Raw genomic sequence first — 20,890 nt, forward strand, 5'->3', positions numbered from 1 at the left:
GGATTAAACACCACCGCCGTGGGTTGCTGGTATGGTGCCGTGCTATTTGGCACAGGACACACCGCTTGAGGTCTGTATTGAACCTCTGGAGGCGGCCGATACTGAAGGTCTGCTGGTGGCCAGTACTGATAAATTACTGGCGGTTGGGTCTTATTTTCTACCAGCTGATATTGTGGATACTGCATCTGAATTGGCATTGCCGGGATAGAGACTCTATCCTTTTCTACTTGATATTCTCTTGGGGTTTGTACTTGTCTACCCTGCCTTTGAGGTTGTAATGTTACAGGTATCTGAACCGCGGGAGGAGTTGATGGCCATCGTGGTTTAGGCTCTGATGGCCCCAATAATTCTGGACCTCCTTCCCTCAATTTTGATTATTCATGATACATTACCTCCTTTAATTGATTGTAGTCAACATTTTGCGTTGACCAAGCCATTACAGACTCTGCTACATATTTACAATGTGAACTTTCCATTCCTTTCCTGAGCTCTGTCTCTGCCTCTTCTTCACAATCTATTACACAGCTTTCAGGGGCAGCAGAAACTGAAATGCTATCTTCTTCTGTTTGAAATGGTTCTAAAGTTGCTTTAATAATGGCCCAATCATTCCATACTGTAAGTGGGATGATTTTACCTTCCCTATTTGCTTGTTTTAATTCTTTGCCAATTTTTTTCCCAATCTTTTAGATCTAAAGTTCCCTGTTCTGGAAACCAGGGTCAAAATTGTTCTATTGTTTGAGATAGCATAATTAGATTTTCTGCAGAAGCCCTAACTCTCCCTCTTAAAAGAATTTTAATGAAGCTGAGATAAGAGGCATATTTAGGGTCAGTTTGTCCCATTTTTACCCTGGGTTCCTCGGAGCACACAAGCTTACCACAAGGCTGACCGTGGACGTACTCAGGAATCTCTCGTCAACTGTCCTCAATGCTCACGTTCTTAGTGTACCTTCACCTTAGAGAAAGGCACCCACGTTGGGCGGCAGATGAAGGGGTGGCCTGCCCCTCCACACCTGCGGGTATTTCTCATCAGGTGGGACGAGAGACTAAAAAAAGAAATAAGACACAGAGACAAAGTATAGAGAAAGAACAGTGGGGCCCAGGAGACCGGCGCTAAGCATACGGAGGACCTGCACCGGCCCCCGTCTCTGAGTTCCCTCAGTATTTACTGATTATTATTTTCACTATCTCAGCAAGGGGAATGCGGCAGGAGAACAGGGTGATAGTGGGGAGAAGGTCAGCAAGAAAACATGTGAGCAAAGGAATCTGTCACAAATAAGTTCAAGGGAAGGTACTATGCCTGGATGTGCACGTAGGCCAGATTTATGCTTCTCTCCACCCAAACATCTCAGTGTAGTAAAGAATAACCGAGCGGTATTGCCACCAGCATATCTCGCCTCCAGCCACAGGGTGGTTTTCTCCTATCTCAGAAGAGAACAAATGTACAATTGGGTTTTATACCAAGACATTCCATTCCCAGGGTCATGCAGGAGACAGAGGCTTTCCTCTTTTACTAATCCTCCTCAGCACAGACCCTTCATGGGTGTCGGGCTTGGGGATGGTCGGGTCTTTGCCGTCCCATGAGGCCATATCTCAGGCTGTCTCAGTGGGGAGAAACCTTGGACAATACCCGGCTTTCCTGGGCAGAGGTCCCTGTGGCTTTCCACAGTGCATTGTGCCCCTGGTTAATCGAGAATGGAGAATGGCGATGACTTTTACCAAGTATACTGCCTGCAAACATATTGTTAACAAGGCACATCTCGCACAGCCCTAGATCCCTTAAACCTTGATTCTATACAACCCATATTTCTGTGAGCACAAGGTTGGGACTAAAGTTACAGATTAACAGCATCTCAAGGCAAAACAATTGTTCAGGGTACAGATCAAAATGGAGTTTCTTATGTCTTCCTTTTCTACATAGACACAGTAACAGTCTGATCTCTCTCTCTTTTCCCTACAAGTTTGGCCTAGGCTGGGTATGGTGGCTCACGCCTGTAATCCTAGCACTTTGGGAGGCTGAGGCGGGCAGATCACCTGAGATCAGGAGTTCGAGACCAGGCTGACCAATATGGAGAAACTCCGTCTCCACTAAAAATACAAAAATTGGCTGGGCACGGTGGCTCACGCCTGTAATCCCAGCACTTTGCGAGGCCGAGGCAGGTGGATCACCTGAGATCAGGAGATCGAGACCATCCTGGCTAACACGGTGAAACCCTGTCTCTACTAAAAATACAAAAAAAAATTAGCCGGGCGTGGTGGTGGGCGCCTGTAGTCCCAGCTACTCGGCAGGCTGAGGCAGGAGAATAGCGTGAACCTGGGAGCAGAGCTTGCAGTGAGTGGAGATCGCACCACTGCACTCCAGCCTGGGCAATGGAGTGAGACTCCATCCTAAAAAAAAAGAATTTGGCCTTTGTCCCTGGTGCTTGGGAGGGAGACTCAGTCCTTAGAATTTCTCAAGTATTAAGAGTGATATTTATGGCCCAGATAGTTTATGCTAATTAGGTGACTCATGGTGACCCGTAAGCAGTTTCAGGACAGGAGCTGACCATATCAGAAAGACCAACTCTGTGATTAGAGATTGGGGATTCAATCCACTTGAGGTTCAGGGAGGGGAAATGGAACTAAATCTCCAGCCAGTGATTTAATCAACTATGCCTATGTAATGGAACTCTGATTTAAAAAAAAAAAAACTCTGGATACAGTCTGGGAGTGGTACCTCACGCCTGTACTCCCAGCACTTTGGGAGGCCAAGCCAGGAGGATTGCTTGAGCCCAGGAGCTTGAGTCTCCAACCTGAACAAGAGAGCGAGATCCCGTTTCTACAAAAAAGAATAAAATTAGCCGGGTGTGGTGACATGCACCCGCAGTCCCAGCTACATGGGAGGCTGAGGTGGGAAGATCACTTGAGCCTGAGAGATAAAAGCTACAGTGAGCCGTATCATGCCACTGTGCTCCAGCCTGGACAACACAGCCAGACCCTGTCTCAAAAACAAACAAACAGGCTGGGCATGGTGGCTCACGCCTGTCATCCCAGCACTTCGGGAGGCCGAAGCAGGCGGATCACGAGGTCAAGAGATCAAGACCATCCTGGCCAATGTGAAACCCCATCTCTACTAAAAATACAAAAATTAGCTGGTTGTGGTGGCACACACCTGTAATCCCAGCTACTTGGGAGGCTGAGGCAGGAGAATCGCTTGAACCTGGGAGGTGGAGGTTGCAGTGAGCCAAGATCGCGCCACTCCCGCCTGGGTGACAGAGCGAATCTCTGTCTCAAAAAAAAAAAAATACAAGCAACAACAAAAAAACTTCTGGATACAAAACTCTGGAGCGCCCTGGTTGATGAACATATGGAGTGTCAGAGGGCAGAGGGCAACATAACCTGCCTGATTCCACAGGGAGACGGCATGGTAGCTTTGCATTCAGAACCCTCTCACACTTGCCCTGCGTGTCTCTCTGGCTGGTTGTGCTGATTTGTATCCTCCATAATAAAACTGTAATAATAAGAATAGCACTTTCCTGAGTTCTGTGAATTGTTGTAGTGACTTATTGAATCTGAGGGGGCTCATGAGAAACCTCCAAATTTGTAGCCAGTCAGTCAGAAGTGTGGGTGACCTGAGAATCCCCCTGACCTTGCAGCTGACCTCTGAAGTAAAGGCAGTTTTCTTGGGGATTGTGCATTTTAACTTGCGGGGTCTGCACTAGCTCTGGATGGTGAGTGCCAGAATTGAACCTCAGTATGCCAGTTGGTATTTAACAGAATACTATGTGATGGAAGAACTTATCCTGTCTGTGGCCTAGGTCAGTTCCCGGGCAGACTCCTTCAGTTCTTGCCCTAAGGATTTCTTCCTAACTCACCAGGTTCACTTTCTTTCCCAGATGTCCTTGGCCCTGGTTCCACTCCCAGGATACTTGCTGGGAGCCTCTGGTTTCTTGCTATACCATTGCCTCCTTTCCTGCCAGCCAAGTGCAAGATGAAAGCATGCCTATGATGTCAAAACAGCCTTGGGTGTTCTCCCAGCCACAGTAAAAGTCAAACATCCTCGGAATTAGGGAGAATGATGTGCATGTGGTTGGGAAGTAGGGGATCATCTCAGTGTCATTCTTAACTCTTCTCTCACATTCTTTCATTTTCATTTTGTCCACAGCACAACCCCATAAAATGATCAGGACAAGTTAGGAATTAGGGATTGACAAGAAGGACCTCAAACATCACTGAGTCCAAACCCCCTTAGATAGTTAACCAAGTCCATGAAAGGAAGTAACAGCTGGGTTTGGAACCTAGGCCTCCCGACTCCTAACCCAATGCTCTTCCATTAAACCAGGCTGCTTCGCCTTGACGGGGCTCAGAGGCCCCTGCCCTGTGGGTAGCCATCTAAGCTCGTGCACTGCCATAGATGTGCATGCAAAAGGCAGGGAGAGAAAATAAGGAAAATTGAATAAACAGACAGAGGCAATGGTATTTCCCATCCAGGTAAATCTAGAGCTTCTCCTTGAGTCAGCCACGACACTGGAGGCCAAGAGGTTATTTCAGCAGGGGGTAGCAAGGCCAGGTATCAACCTCTAAGTCTAGAGGTAGGTTCCAAACATCCCTAAGCTCATTTATAATTCATCAGACATCTTTCATCAGTTATTTAGATATTTCTCGGCCAGGCGCAGTGGCTCATGCCTGTAATCCCAGAACTTTGGTAGGTCAAGGCAGGCAGATCACTTGAGACCAGGAGTTTGAGACCAGCCTGGGCAATATAGCAAAATTCCATCTCTACTAAAAATACAAAAATTCAGCTAGGCATGGTGGTGCACACTTGTAGTCTCAGCTATGTGAGAGGCTGAGATGGGAGGATCAATTTAGCCTGGAAGGTCAAGGCTGCAGTGTGCTGAGATCGTGCCACTGCACTCCAGCCTGAGCAATGGGAGTGAGACCCTGTCTCAACAGATATAGCTAGATAGATGATAGATAGAGATAAATAGATAGACAGACACAGCCAGGTGTGGTGGCTCATGCCTGTAATCCTAGCACTTTGGGAGGCCGAGGCAGGTGGATAACATGAAGTCAGGAGTTCGAGACCAGACTGGCCAACATGGTAAAACCCCATCTCAACTAAAAATACAGAAATTAGGCGGCGCGGTGGCTCATGCCTGTAATCCCAGCACTTTGGGAGGCTGAGGCAGGCGGATCATCGGAGGTCAGGAGTTCGAGACCAGCCTGGCCAACATGGTGAAACTCTGTCTCTACTAAAAACACAAAATTGGTCGGGCATGGTGGCAGGCACCTCTAATCCTAGCTACTCGGGAGGCTGAGGCAGGAGAAGCACTTGAACCCGGGAGGCAGAGGTTGAGGTGAGCCGAGATGGCTCCCCTGCACTCCAGCCTGGGTGACAGAGCAAGAATCCCTCTCAAAAAAAACAAAAAACAAAAAAACAAAAACAGAATCCCTTGATGGCAACTTGAAGGAGTCCCTCATCTCCTCCAGGCACAGGCTCATGTGACTAAGGACAGGACCAGGATGTCATTGTAAAGGTTGCTGAGATTCAGTGCTAAGTAAATGCTTAGCTCTCCAAGTCTCTTATGCTAAAGTAAGGGCATTGCTGGGAATGGGCTGGGAGCCTGAGATGAGATGGAGACATTTAGGCAGACATGAATAAGACTGAGAACTTTGAAATTCCAAATTCCCTTGAAATTCTCACGTCTGTGGAAACAAGTCCCTCTAATACTGCTCCCTCCTCCCAAAACATCAGCCTCAGAACCCTCCCTGCCCCCATCCCTCTTTGGCCCCAGGCCCTTCATGAGTTAGGTCCCAGCACAGCCTATGGAGAAGCACAAGGTCACACTGAGAGGAGGACGCCGGGCTGAGTTACAGGCCTGGCCAGCTTGTCTTGGCAGAAGCTGCAGGAGCATGTGTGGGAGTGCGTGCTGAGGGAGCTAGACCAAGGTGGGGGGATGGAAGCCTTGCTTTGGCCAAACTTGTTGCCGTGGATCCTTATCCAGGATTTGGGATTCACTGTGTTGGCCTGAGCACCTGGGAGGAGAATTAATAGTCGGCTAGATTGGCTAATTAAAGTCTGGATTAAGTAGTAGCCTACAGTTAATAAGCATGAAATGCCAGAACTTCCCTGGCATACTGTAGAAGAAGGAATCAGAAGTCCCCGGGATATGGGAATGCTGGACTGGATCTATGATGTGTACCTTCTCAGCCACTGCTAGCCACATATTTTAGGAGGGTCTGGAAAACACTCCCTTTATGAAAGCATTAAGAAATGCGTTGGTGACGGCCACCACCATCCTTGACTTGCTCTGATGACTGTCCTCTCTTGACTGGAGAGCTAGTGGGGTGTGCTGGATGGATCAGTGGAACTGGATTCCCCGATCTCAATGAGAATAATAGCATCTTGGTGGTACAAAGGCCAAATGGTGATGCTTACTTAACAAAGGCAAGGTGGATATAATAGCCCACAATAAGGCAAAGGGACTAAATGTTCACCAGGTGGACAAGATGACAGTCCTGTGGACGATGGTCAGCTGCTTTCCCAGCTGCCCCCAGGGCTTGTGCAAAGATATAAAGTGGCCATGGTGACAGGGATGGAAGCCATCCCTGGCTTCCATAAAGTGGCCAGTGCTGAGCGTCGACCTCCTCACAGCCCAGTGCTGAGTCCCTGATTGGGCATCATTCTCACCTCATTATAGATTGGTTTGACTGGGTCCTCCCATCACGAAGGGGCTGTATTTTATCTTCATGAGGATAGGCACATATTTCATGTATGAATTTGCTGTGTCTACCTATAGTGCTTCCATCAGCACCACCACTCATGGACTTACTGAATGCCATATCCATCAGCATGGCATTCAACATAATATAGCCTCCAACCAGGGCAATACATGTTACAGCCAAAGAAATGTACAAATGAGCTCACATTCAATGAATTCACTGGCCTTACCATGTACCCCATGGACCAGAAGCAGCTGGCTGGATAGAATGGCGGATTGGCCTCTATTAGAGCATAGCTGGGACGCTACCTCTGGCAGGGTAGGGCACTACCCTACAAGATGTAGTGTGTTTTGTTTTTTGTTTTTGAGATGGAGTCTTGCTCTGTCGCCCAGGCTGGAGTGCAGTGGCACTATCTCGGCTCAATGTGACCTCCGCCTCCTGGATTCAAGCGATTCTCCTGCCTCAGCCTCCTGAGTAGCTGGGACTACAGGCACCCCGCCACCACGCCAAGCTAATTATTTGTATATATATATTTGTATTTTTAGTAGAGACAGGGTTTCATCATATTGGCCAGGCTGGTCTCGAACTCCTGACTTTGTGATCTGCCCGCCTCGGCCTCCCAAAGTGCTGGGATTACAGGTGTGAGCCACCATGCCCGGCCGATGCAGTATATTTTTTAAATCAAAACCACAATCATATATACCACCAAAAGGGAGGGGTGGCAGAGGCCTCCTCACTATTACATCTAAAGTCTATAACCACTGGAAGAAGTTTTTTGTAGAGAGAGGTCTTGCTATGTTGCACAAGCTGATCTCGAACTCCTGAGTTCAACCAATCCTTCACCTCCCACCCCTTTTTTTTTTTTTTTTTGAGACAGAGTCTTGCTCTGTCACCCAGGCTGGAGTGCAGTGGCGCGATCTCAGCTCACTGCAAGCTTCGCGTCGCGGGTTCACGCCATTCTCCTGCCTCAGCCTCCTGAGTAGCTGGGACTACAGGCGCCCGCCACCGTGCCCAGCTAATTTTTTTGTATTTTTAGTAGAGACGGGGTTTCACCGTGGTCTCGATCTCCTGACCTCGTCATCTGCCCGCCTCGGCCTCCCAAAGTGCTGGGATTACAGGTATGAGCCACCGTGCCTGCCTCACCTCCCAGCTTAACCTCCCAAAGTCCAAAGTGCTGGGATTACAGGCATTAGCCACTGCGTCAAGCCTCAAGTATAAATTTTTTTTTTTGGGACAGAGTCTCGCTCTGTCGCCCAGGCTGGAGTGCAGTGGTGTGAGCTTGGCTCACTGCAACCTCCGCCTCCTGGGTTCAAGCGATTCTCCTGCCTCAGCCTCCTGAGTAGCTGGGTAGGCGTGTGCCACCACGCCCGGCTAATTTTTTATATTTTTAGTAGAAACGGGGTTTCACCGTTTTAGCCTGGATGGTCTCGATCTCCTGACCTTGTGATCCGCCCACCTCCCAAAGTGCTAGGATTACAGACGTAAGCCACCACTCCCGGCCCCCAAGTATAAACTTCTAAAGAACTTGTTCTGATTCCCACCCGCTCTACAAGAAAGAGCCCCAGGACCCAGCCCCAGGACCCCGCCCTCTAACCCTGTACTTATGCTTGGGTGTGTGGGCGTGTGTGTGTGTGTGTGTGTGTGTGTGTGTGTGTGTGTGTGTGTGTGTGGTGCTTAGGCACAGTATCTGTTAACACTCCAGGTCCCCTACCTGTCTCTTCCCTCTTGACTGCTGAGAGCATCTCTTTTTGTCTGATTATCCCCAGCCCCAATTCCTGGCATAAAGCAGAGACCAATAGGTCGGGCCTGGTGCCTAACACCTGTAATCCCAGCACTTTGGGAGGCCGAGGTGGGCGGATCACGTGGTCAGGAGTTTGAGACCAGCCTGACCAACATGGTGAAACCCTGTCTCTACTAAAAATACAAAAATTAGCCAGGTGTGGTGGCGCACACCTGTAATCCCAGCTACTCAGGAGGCTGAGGCAGGAGAATCGCTTGAACCCGGGAAGTGGAGGTTGCAGTGAGCCAAGATTGTGCCACTGCACTCCAGCCTGGGTGACAGACCGAGACTCTGTCTCAAAAAAAAAAAAAAAAGGCAGAGACCAATAAATGGTTCTGAATGAAAGAATGAATGAACATTTTAGCTTGTATACTATTTCATCATGCAAATCCACCATATTTTATTTAGCTATTTCCTTATCATTGAACAATTTGGTGATATTTTTGTTATAAATAACACTGTAGCTTTTCATTTGATAAATGAAATAGGTGTGCCCCTGTCAGCATTCCTGAAGGAGACTTTTTTTTTTTTTTTTTTTTTTTTGAGGGAGAGTTTCGCTCTTGTTGCCTGGGCTGGAGCGCAATGCGTGATCTCGGCTCACTGCAACCTCCACCTCCCGGGTTCAAGCGATTCTCCTGCCTCAGCCTCCCAAGTAGCTGGGACTACTGGCGCGTGCCACCACACTCGTCTAATTTTGTATTTTTAGTAGAGACGGTTTCTCCATGTTGGCCAGGCTGGTCTCAAACTCCTAACCTCAAGTGATCCGCCCGCCTCCGCCGTGCAAAGTGCTGGGATTACAGGCGTAAGCCACCGCGCCCGGCCTACTTTTTCTTAATTTTATTTTTCACATCCTATGTGGCTCATCTCAGCTTTCCATGGGCCCTCGGTTTTCCACCGGTACGTAAGAAAAAACGGAGGGGAGGTATCAATTAGCGTGAGCATCTGCTATGCGCCAGGCACGCAGATGGGCGCCCCTATTTCATTTCTCTGTCCCGGCAGCCTTGTGAATGAGCTTTGGAAGAGACAGCCCTGTAAACACATCCCTCTGCTGAACTGCTGCCTCCAGCTGGCTCCACCACTGGCCTGCTAGGGTATCTTCGGCGTTGCAACTTAGTTTTTCTGGGCCCGTTTCCTTAGCCGATAACACCTGGTGGGATGGTTGTGAGGATTAAATTAGGTATTTGGGAACGAGTCCTGGCCAGCGAATGGCAGGTCCGCCCAGGGCAAGGCGTCTTCAGGGCCAGCAAGACTATGGGGTCCGAGGGAGACTCGGGGATCCCAGAAAGAGAAGACCAATGTGAGGAACAGGCAAGGAACGCTTCCAGGCTGCGGTGGCCAGGGACGCCTGAGTCCCGCGGGAGCTGGAGCGGATAGGGGGAAGGGTCAGCTACTGCAGATGGAGGCGGCTGGCGCCGGGGCGGGGGGGGAAGGGGGTCTTCCTCCTTCCGGTTCTCGGGAAGATCCTGAAATCTGAAAGAGGCAGGGGAGCTCTTTCCCCATCTGTAATGTGGTAACGGAGCCCGGGCCAGCTCCTCCCTGGGCTGGAGGGTGGGAGAGTCGTTAGGGACACCTGCCCCGCTCCCTCCCCCTCCCGGGGGGAACCCACCGCGACGGCGCGCACCTGGGCGCGGGCTGTGCCTGGGAACGCGCGGGGCCCGCGGCCTCCAGGCAGCCCTGGGAATGCAAGGGCGGGGAGCGCAGCCCTGGAGGCAGAGTGTTCCCTCAGGACCGTCAGGAGAGCGCCATCCACAGGATTATTAAAATAGCCATCCAGACGGAAATCGAGTGAAGCTGGTACCAGACTAAAGAAGTTTCAAGGCCAGGCGCGGTGCCTCACGCCTGTAATCCCAGCATTTTGGGAGGCCGAGGCGGGTGGATCACCTGAGGTCGGGGGTTCGAGACCAGCCTGACCAACATGGAGAAACCCCATCTCTACTGAAAATACAAAATTAGCTGGGCGTGGTGGTGGTGACTGTAATCCCAGCTACTTGGGAGGCTGAGGCAGGAGCATCTCTTGAACCCGGGAGGCGGAGGTTGTGGTGAGCCAAGATCGCGCCATTGCACTCTAGCCTGGGCAACAAGAGCGAAACTCCGTCTCAAAAAAAAAAGAAAAGAAAAGAAAAGGAAGGAAAGTCTCAAAGAGATATCTATGTTCATAATGGATATCATTATGAACTCCTGGCCTCAAGCAGTCCTCCCTCCTTGGCCTCCCAAAGTGCTGGGATTACAGGCATCATCAAGTAAACTATTTAAATGATATTTGGTGCTTCAGCCTCTTCCTTTGAGGTCAATACCCCTTTAGCTATCATTAAGTCATGTTCGTGATAGCTAAAATGTGGAAGCAGCCCAATGTCCACCCACAGATTAATGGATAAGCAGAATGTGCTATATACATACAATGAGATATTATTCAACTTTAAAAAGGAAGAAAATTCTGACATGTGGTTCAACATGGATGAAACTTGACATGTGCTAAGTGAAATGAACCAGTCACAAAAAACAAATACTGTATGATTCTACTTGAATGAGGTAGTCAAATTCATTTATAGAAAGTAGAATGTTGGTGGCCGGGCATGGTGGCTCACGCCTGTAAACCCAGCACTTTGGGAGGCCGAGGTGGGCAGATCACTTGAGGTCAGAGTTTGAGACCAGCCTGGCCAACATGGTGAAACCCTGTCTCTACTAAAAATACAAAAATTAGCCGGGCATGGTGGCAGGTGCCTATAATCCCTGCTACTCGGGAGGCTGAGGCACAAGAATCACTTGAACCTGGGAGGTGGAGGTTGCAGTGAGCCGAGATCACACCACTGCACTCCAGCCTGGGCAACAGAAAAGAAAGAGTAGAATGGGAATGGTGGTTGCCACGGTACGGAGTTTCATTTTTGCAAGATGAATTCTAGAGATGGATGATGGTGATGGTTGCACAGCAGTATGAATGGCCACTGAAATGTCTACTTACAAATGGTTAGGATGGCCAGGTATGGAAGCATGCCCCTGTAGTCCCAGCTACTCTGTAGTCTGAGGCTATGAGTTTGATAATCACATCTGTGAATAGACACTGCACTCCAGTCCAGGTAAAATAACAAGATCTTGTCTTTTTTTTCTACTTTTTGAGCCAGAGTCTCGCTCTTTCACCCTGGCTGGAGTGCAATGGCACCATCTCGGCTCACTGCAACCTCTGCCTCACGGGTTCAAGTGATTCTCCTGCCTCAGCCTCCAGAGTAGCTAGGATTACAGGCACGCACCACCATGCCTGGCTAATTTTCGTATTTTTTTAGTACAGACGGGGTTTCACCATGTTGGTCAGGCTGGTCTCGAACTCCTGACCTCGTGATCCACCCACCTCGGCCTCCCAAAGTGCTAGGATTACAGGCGTGAGCCACCGCACCCAGCCAGAAAAAAATAATTTTTTAATAGTTGAACAACAAACCACAAACAAAATTACAGAGGCCTTTAGTCAATAATTTTAAGGAAATAAATGTAAATTTGGGGGACTGGGTGCGGTGGCTCAAGTCTGATCCCAGCAGATTGGGAGGTCAAGGCAGGCAGATCATTTGAGCTCAGGAGTTCTAGACCAACCTGGGCAACATGGTAAAATCCCATCTCTACAAAAATACAAAAAATTAGCCAGGTGGTGGCGCACGCCTGTGGTCTTAGCTACTGGAGAGGTTAATTTGGGGGTGAGGCAGGAGGATCGCTTGAGCCAGGGAGGTGGAGGTTGCAGTGAGCCATGATTGTACCACTGCACTCCAGTCTGGGTGACAGAGCAAGACCCTGTCTCAAAAAAAAAAAAAAAAAAAAAAAAGTAGCCGGGTGCGGTGGCTCACCCTTGTAATCTCAGCACTTTAGGAGGCCAAGGTGGGCGGATCGAGAGGTCAAGAGATCGAGACCATCCTGGCCAACATGGTGAAACCCCATCTCTACTAAAAATACAAAAATCAGCTGGGCATGGTAGTGCACACCTGTAGTCCCAGCTACTCTGGAGGCTGAGGCAGGAGAATCGCTTGAACCCAGGAGGCAGAAGTCGCAGTGAGCCGAGATCACACCACTGCACTCCAGCCTGGTGACAGAGCGAGACTCCATCTCAAAAAAAAAAAAAAAGTAAATTTGGAAATCTTTTATGAACAAAGATGGCCATTGCCCCAAACTGGAAACCCAAATGTCTAACAATAAAGGAATGGCTGCTATAACAGAATGTCTGAGAAAAAACAAAAGAAGGAGGCCAGGCACAGTGGCTCACGCCTGTAATGCCAGAACTTTGAAGGGTGGATCACTTGAGCTCAAGAGTTGGAGACCAGCCTGGCAATATGGTGAAACCCAGTCTCTGCAAAAAACACAAAAATTTAGCTGGGTGTGGTGGCATGCGCCTGTGGTCCCAGCTACTTGGGAAGGTGAGGCAGGAGGATTGCTTGGGACTGGGAGGCGAAGGTTGCATTGAGGTGAGATCATGCCACTGCACTCCAGCCTGAGTGATAAAGCCAGACTGTCTCCAAAAAAATCCAAAAGGCTGAGGTGGGAGGATTGCTTGAGCCCAGGATTTCAAGACTGTAGTGAGCTATGATCGCATCACTGCACTCCAGCCTGGGTGACAGAGTAAAAGCCTGTCTCTTAAAAAAAAAAAAAAAAAAAAGTTAAAATGGTATAATAAATGCCAGGCATGTGGCTCACAACTGTAATCCCAGCACTTCAGGAGGCCAGAGCAGGAGGATCGCTTGAGCCCAGGAGTATGAAACCAACATAGGCAACAAAGCAAGACTCCATCTCTACAAAAAATAAAAATAAAAATAAATTAGCTGGGTGTGGTAGCGCATGCCTGTGGTCTTAGCTACTCAGGAGGCTGACGAAGGAGGATCACTTGAGCCCAGGAGTTCAAGACTGCAGTGAGCTATGATTGTACCGCCGCATTCTAGCCTGGGCAACAAAGAAAGAACCCCATCTCTAAAAAACAAAATTAAATAAATAAAAAGGAGGGTTGTAACAACATGGCAAAAAGTTCACTGGGCATCTTTTTTTTTTTTTTTTTTTTGAGATGGAGTCTCGCTTTGTTGCCCAGGCTGGAGTGCAGTGGCGCAATCTTGGCTCACTTCAAGCTCCGCCTCCCGGGTTCACGCCATTCTCCTGCCTCGTTCTCCTGAGTAGCTGGGACTACAGGTGCCCGCCACCACGCCCGGCTAATTTTTTTGTATTTTTAGTAGAGACAGGGTTTCACCATGTTAGCCAGGATGGTCTTGATCTCCTGACCTTGTGATCCGCCCATCTCGGCCTCCCAAAGTGCTGGGATTACAGGAGTGAGCCACTGCGCCCAGCCCTGGGTATCTTTTTGCCTATGATAAAGCCAGCCATCTAAAAACAGTTCAAATCCTGGCTCTGGTACCTGTCAGCTGTGTGGCCCTGGGCAGGTCCCTCACTCTCTGTGAGCCTCAGTTGCCTCACCTGTGAAATGTAACTCAGTGGTTGAGTGGATCAAATGAAGGGCTGTATGTCAAGCCCCTGTCAAGCCACCTGGTGCTCCGTGTCCTGTGGATGGTAGCTGCCCTGAAGCGGGACTTTGAAGCGGGACTTTGCAGACTGAAGTGCTGTCTCTTCAGAGGGAGTGCAGGTGTCCAGCTCCTGGTGTGGGAGAGGCACCCTGTGCTCCCTGGCCCGTGCGACAGGATTGGGTTTGGGGGCCAGGGCAGGAGGAGGGCCCGTCCCCAGGGGAAACGGCTTGTGGTGGAGCAGCTGAGGTGCAGCTGGGCCTGTGGCCTAGAAGGCAGTCTTGTGGGTGCCTCTTCCCCCAGCCACAACTCAGGTCTGCAGCTGGGTCCTGCCTCCTTCCGAGTGGGCCATGGCCGGGACATGGCTGCTACTTCTCCTGGCCCTTGGGTGTCCAGACCTACCCACAGGTGAGCCCCCTCTTTGCCTTCCTCTCTGTCCCTCCTCAGTCTACCCCAGCCCATCCCCTCACTCTGGACCTCCCTGGGTATTGATGGGCTGCAGGGAGGCAGGACAAGAGACATTTAGGGACCTCTGGGGAGGGTCTCACCCACTATACTCTTCCCATTATACTCTTCCTCCCAGCCACCTTGCTCTGGGACTCCCATGTCCTCCTGCCCTGGAGCCCACAGTGTTGATAGGGAGGCTGCCCCTCTTAGAGGTATAGAGAAATGAGAACAAACTGGATGGGCATCCATAGAAGGTGGGGTTAGGGTAGCCAGTATGTGTGATGTGATATGCAATGATGGGATATGGGTAACAGTGTGAGGTCCTGTCCTGTCCTTCTTGCCCTCAGGATGCCTGCCCTAGTTCAATAGGACTCAGGGTGTCTCAAGTTCACTCCCAGCTCACCCTTATCAATGGGCTCAGGATAGGTCCCAAGGCCTCTTCTCAGGGTATTTACCCCCAGCCCTCCCATGATCAAGGCTGGAGCCAAGGGACTCATGTTTTGAGGGGAAAATTCCAGCTTCATCTAGAAGCATATGCATGTGTGCATGTATGTGGTGGGGGAAGGTCCATGACTTTTGAATCAGGGGGGTCTCCTTGATCTAGAGCTGGCCCCAAGTATCTCACAGGCACTCCTTCATTAGGGAGATAAACCACACCTATGTGGAATACAGGGAGCCCATGGCAGGAGGCCTGAGCTCGGGAAGGAAGTAACCAGGGTAAGCAGGAACAATCCTGGGATGCTTCATGGAAGAAATGGAAGCTGAACTCAACTTGGGGAATGTCTCTATCTATATAACTGAAAAGGCGCTGGAGGTTGAGTCCTGGAGCTCATGCCCAGCCTTCTCTACTACCTTTGTTTGCAATGCCTTATTAATATTAATATCAATAATTGCACTAATAATTATCTGCCAGGGCATTTTACACTTATGGCCTTTACTCTTCACAACAATTTTGCTGGGCTGGTATTATTAACAGCATTATATTATTATTATTATTTTATTTATTTATTTATTTTTTTTTGAGACAGAGTCTCGCACTGTCGCCCAGGCTGGAGTAGAATGGTGTGATCTTGGCTCACTGCAACCTCTGCCTCCCGGGTTCACTCGATTCTCCTGCCTCAGCCTCCGGAGTAGCTGGGATTACAGGCGCCTGCCACCTCACCCAGCTAATTTTTTGTATTTTTAGTAGAGACGGAGTTTCACTGTGTTGGCCAGGCTGGTCTTGAACTCCTGACCTCATGATCCGCCTGCCTCGGCCTCCCAAAGTGCTGGGATTACAGATGTGAGCCACCGCACCCAGCCCATTATATTATTATTATTATTATTATTATTATTATTAGACAGAGTTTGCTCTGTTGCCCAGATTGGAGTGCAATGGCACAATCTCAACTCACTGCATCCTCTGCCTCCCAGGTTCAAGCGGTTCTCCTGCCTCAGCTTCCCAAGTAGCTGGGATTACAGCCGCCCACCATCATGCCTGGCTAATTTTTGTATTTTTAGTGGAGACAGGAGTTCACCACGTTGGCCAGGCTGGTCCCGAACTCCTGACTTCAAGTGATTCGCCTGACTCAGCCTCCCAAAGTGCTGGGATTACAGGCATGAGCCACTGAACCCGGCCTAACACCATTATATTGATGAGACCATTGGGACTCAGAAAAAATATTGTTCCTTCAGCCTAAATAAATAAATAAATAAATAAATAAATAATGAAAACAAAACAAAACAAATAAAAAGAGTCAGAAAATTGGCTGGGTGTGGTGGCTTACGCCTGTAATCCCAGCACTTTGGGAGGCCAAGGCGGGCAGATCACTTGAGGTCAGGAGTTTGAGACCAGCCTGGCCAACATGGTGAAACCCCGTCTCTACTAAAAAATACAAAAATTAGCCGGACATGGTGGCAGGTGCCTGTAATCCAGCTACTCAGGAGGCTGAGGCAGGAGAATTGCTTGAACCCCGGGGGGTGGAGGTTGCAGTGAGCCGAGATCCCGCCACTGCATTCCAGCCTGGGCGACAGAGTGAGACTCCATCTCAAAAATAATAATGAAATAAAATAAAGACTCAGAAAATTAAGTGAATGAGTCAGGAGTCACACTTAGCTCTGTCTGAAGAGCTAAGTGGACGGTCCACAGTGTCACATGGCAAAATCTTAGTCATCCTTCAAAGTGAGATGGTTTAGGGGATTTGGAGTCACAGAGATCTGAGAGTTCAAATCCTGACTGGACAACTTACCATTTATGTGTTAGTAGGATAATTTTTTTTCTTTTTGAGACGGAGTCTCGCATTGTCGCCCAGGTTGGAGTGCAGTGGTGCGATCTTGGCTCACTGCAAGCTCTGCCTCCCGGGTTCACGCCATTCTCCTGCCTCAGCCTCCCGAGTAGCTGGGACTACAGGTGCCCACCACCATGCCTGGCTAATTTTTTGTATTTTTAGTAGAGATGGGGTTTCACCATGTTAGCCAGGATGGTCTCGATCTCCTGACCTCATGATCCACCCACCTATTTTTTTTTTTTTTTTTTTAATTTTTTGAGACAGAGTCCTGCTCTGTCGCCAGGCTGGAGTGCAGTGGCGCGATCTTGGCTCACTGCAACTTCTGCCTCCCGGGTTCAAGCAATTCTCCTGCCTCAGCCTCCAGCGTAGCTGGGATTACAGGCGCGTGCCACCACGCCCAGCTAATTTTTTGTATTTTAGTAGAGCTGGGGTTTCACCATGTTAGCCAGGATGGTCTCAATCTCCTGACCTTGTGATCCACCCACCTCAGCCTCCCAAAGTGCTGGGAATAAAAGCATGAGCCACCACACCTGGCCTAGGCTAATTATTTGGCTTCTAAGAAATCTTTCCTGAGTACCCTTTACCCCTACATTCTCACAAGATTCTCTGGCCTCCTTCCCTGCACTCTGGGACATTTCTTTAGTCTGGCTATACCTAATTCACAAAAAACTGCAGACTGGACAAGGCGGCTCATGCCTATAATCCCAGCACTTTGGGAGGCCCAGGCATGAGGATTTCTTGAGCGCTGAAGTTCAAGACCAGCTAGGACAACATAGTGAAACCCTATTTCTACAAAAAATAAAAAATAAATTAGCCAGGTATGGTGGCACGTGCCTGTAGTCCCTGCTACTGGGAAGGCTGAGGTGGGAGGATTGCCTGAACCCGGGAGGTCGAAGCCTCAGTGAGCCATGATCATGCCATTGCACTCCGGCCTGGGCAACAGAGAGAGACTCTGTCTCAAAAAAAAGAAAAAAAAATTACAATGTTCAAAAATAACATTCTGGGCCAGGTAGGGTGGCTCACATCTGTAATCCCAGCACTTTGGGAGGCTGAGGTGGGTAGATCATTTGAGGTCAGGAGTTGGAGACCAGCCTGGCCAACATGGTGAAACCTTGCCTCTACAAAAAATATTAAAAAATCAGCCAGACCTGGTGGCGCACACCTGTAATCCCAATTACTCAGGAGGCTGAAGCAGGAGAATTTCTTGAACCCCAGAAGTGGAGATTGCAGTGAGCTGAGATTGTGTCACTGCACTCCAGCCTGGGTAAGATAGTGAGACTCCATCTCAAAAAAAAAAAAGAAAATTTTTGTTACATATTAAATGAGTCATCTTTGCTGAAATGAATAAGATTGCAGCCTGGGCCTGTTAACTCATGCCTGTAATCCCAGCACTTTGGGAGGCTGAGGTGGGAGGACAGCTTGAGCCTAGGAGTTTGAGACCACCCCAGGCAACATAGGGAGACCCATGTCTCTACAGGTATTTTAAAAATTAGCTGGGTGTTGTGGCACGTGCCTGTGGTCCCAGCTACTTGGCAGGCCAGGAGGTCAAGCCTCCAGTGAACTGTGATCACACCACTGCAGTCCAGCCTGGATGACAGAGCTAGACCCTGTCTCAAAAAATAATAATAGGCCGGGTGCGGTGGCTCACCCCTGTAATCCCAGCACTTTGGGAGGCTGAGGCAGGCAGATTACAAGGTAAGGAGATCGAGACCATCCTGGCTAACACAGTGAAACCCCGTCTCTACTAAAAATATAAACAATTAGCCAGGCGTGTTGGCGGGCGCCTGTAGTCCCAGCTACTCGGGAGGCTGAGGCAGGACAATGGCGTGAACCCCGGAGGCGGAGCTTGCAGTGAGCCAAGATTGTGCCACTGCACTCCAGCCTGGGCGACAGAGCGAGACTCCATCTCAAAAAAAAAAAAAATAAATAATAATAATAATAATAATAAATTGTGGGAAATAGGGATTATTTTGGAAAATATAGGAAAAATGTTTGTAGTACCCATATGACTTAGTTCTTTCTTTTATTTTTTTTTTTTGAGAAGGAGTCTTGCCCTGTCACCCAGGCTGGAGTGCAGTGGCACGATCTTGGCTCACTGCAAGCTCCGCCTCCCAGGTGCACGCCATTCTCCTGCCTCAGCCTCCTGAGTAAATGGGACTACAGGCACCTGCCACCATGCCCGGATAATTTTTTTGTATTTTTAGTAGAGACAGGGTTTCACCATGTTAGCCAGGATGGTCTCAATCTCCTGACCTCGTGATCTGCCCGCCTTGGCCTCCCAAAGTGCTGGGATTACAGGCTTGAGCCACGGCACCCACCCATGACTTAGTTCTTAAGAGTATTAAATAATACACCTATACTTCAAATGGGTGAATTGTCTGGTATGTGGACTATATCTAAACAAAGCTTTTTTTTTTTTCACTCTGTCACCCAGGCTGGAGGGCAGTGACACGATCTCAGCTCACTGCAACCTTTACCCGGGTTCAAGCGATTCCTGTGCCTCAGCCTCCAGAGTAGCTGGGACTACAGGCACGTGCCACCACGCACAGCTAATTTTTGAATTTTTAGTAGAGACGGGGTTTCACCATGCTGGCCAGGGTGTTCTCTAACTCCTGACCTCAGGTGATCTGCCTGCCTTGGCCCCCCAAAGTGCTGGGATTACAAACGTGAACCACCACACCCAGCCTTTTTTTTTTTTTTTTTTTTTTTTTTTTTTTTTTTTTTGAGACGCAACCTTGTGCTGTTGCCCAGGCTGGAGTGTAGTGGCATGATCTTGGATCACTGCAACCTTCGCCTCTGGGTTTAAGCGATTCTCCTGCCTCAGCCTCCTGAGTAGCTGGGACTATGGGTGTGCACCACCACGCCCGACTAATTTTTGTATTTTTAGTAGAGATGGGGTTCCACCATGTTGGCCAGGCTGGTCTCAAACTCCTGACCTCAGGTGATCGGCCTGCCTCAGCCTCCCAAAGTGCTGGGATTACATGCGTGAGCCACTGCACCCAGCCAACAAAGCTTTTTTTTTTTTTTTTGAGACAGAGTCTTGCTCCGTCGCCAGGCTGGAGTGCAGTGGCGCGATCTAGGCTCACTGCAACTTCTACTTCCCTGGTTCAAGCGATTCTCCTGCCTCAGCCTCCCAAGTAGCTGGGATTACAGGCACCCACCACCATGCCCACCTAATTTTTCTATTTTTAGTAGAGATGGGGTTTCACCATGTTGGCCAGGATAGTCTCGATCTCCTGACCTTGTGATCTGCCCACCTTGGCCTCCCGAAGTGCTGGGATTACAGGCATGAGCCACCGTGCCTGGCCAATAAACCTTTTTTTTCAAAAAAAAAAAAAGGCTGGGTGTGGTGCCTCATGCCTGTAATCCGAGCACTTTGGGAGGCCAAGGCGGGTGGATCACCTGAAGTCAGGAGTCGGAGACCAGCCTGACCAACATGGAGAAACCCAGTATCTACTAAAAACATAAAAATAAAAATTAGCTGGGTTGGTGGCGTGGGATCTTGGGAGGCTGAGGCAGAAGAATGGCTTGAACCCGGGAGGCAGAGGTTGCAGTGAGCCAAGATGGTGCCACTGCATTCCAGCCTTGGAGACCTAGCAAGACTCCGTCTCAAAAAGCAAACAAAGAAACAAACAAAACCACAGAAAAAGGCTGAGAATAAAAGAAAAAACACCCATGCACACTCCACCTAGATTAACAAATGTTTAACATTTTGCCATATTTAAATCAGACTTTTTAAAAAAGAAACAAAAAGTTACAGATATATTTGAAGCCCCTTCTAATCTCATTCCAGGTCCTGTTTCCTTCCCTTCCTCACCAGAGGCTGCCACAACAGGGTATTACAAGTATTTTTTTACACATCTACTGTCTTTCCTGTGGAACTGAGTTCCTTGAGAGCAGTGACAATGACTTACCCAATGTTATGTCTCTAGTTCCTGGCACAGAAAGGGGCTTGGATATCATAGACAAGTGGATGGAAGGAGAGGTGGGTAGATGGATAGATAGACACACAGATGAAAGGTAGAAAGAATAGATGGAGGTGGCTGGGCATGGTGGCTCACACCTGTAATCCCAGCACTTTGGGAGGACGAGGCGGGTGGATCATGAGGTCAGGAGATCGAGACCATCCTGGCTAACACGTCTCTACTAAAAATACAAAAAAAAAAAAATTAGCCGGGCGCGGTGGCGGGCGCCTGTAGTCCCAGCTACTCAGGAGGCTG

The 20,890-nt window shown here is 49.1% G+C and overlaps 1 protein-coding gene across 4 annotated transcripts in view; it reads left to right on the forward strand.

The window, feature by feature from the left end:
* PTCRA (pre T cell antigen receptor alpha) overlaps nucleotides 1-20,890 on the forward strand; it is a 36,501-nt gene that overhangs the window by 11,510 nt on the left and 4,101 nt on the right. Inside the window, exons 2-3 of one of the 4 annotated variants that reach the window (XM_002816901.5) lie at nucleotides 14,260-14,364; nucleotides 20,464-20,506. The exons of 1 other annotated variant lie outside the window; for it this stretch is intronic. In XM_002816901.5, the coding sequence (XP_002816947.1) occupies nucleotides 14,307-14,364; nucleotides 20,464-20,506 (101 nt within the window). In that variant the 5' untranslated portion in view covers nucleotides 14,260-14,306. Of the gene's footprint in view, nucleotides 1-14,259; nucleotides 14,365-20,033; nucleotides 20,656-20,890 lie in introns of those variants that run through there. 2 more of the 4 variants (XM_054557518.2, XM_054557517.2) reach the window with 2 other exon arrangements.

Source organism: Pongo abelii, chromosome 5, assembly GCF_028885655.2.
Source record: "Pongo abelii isolate AG06213 chromosome 5, NHGRI_mPonAbe1-v2.0_pri, whole genome shotgun sequence".
Classification (NCBI taxonomy): domain Eukaryota; kingdom Metazoa; phylum Chordata; class Mammalia; order Primates; family Hominidae; genus Pongo; species Pongo abelii.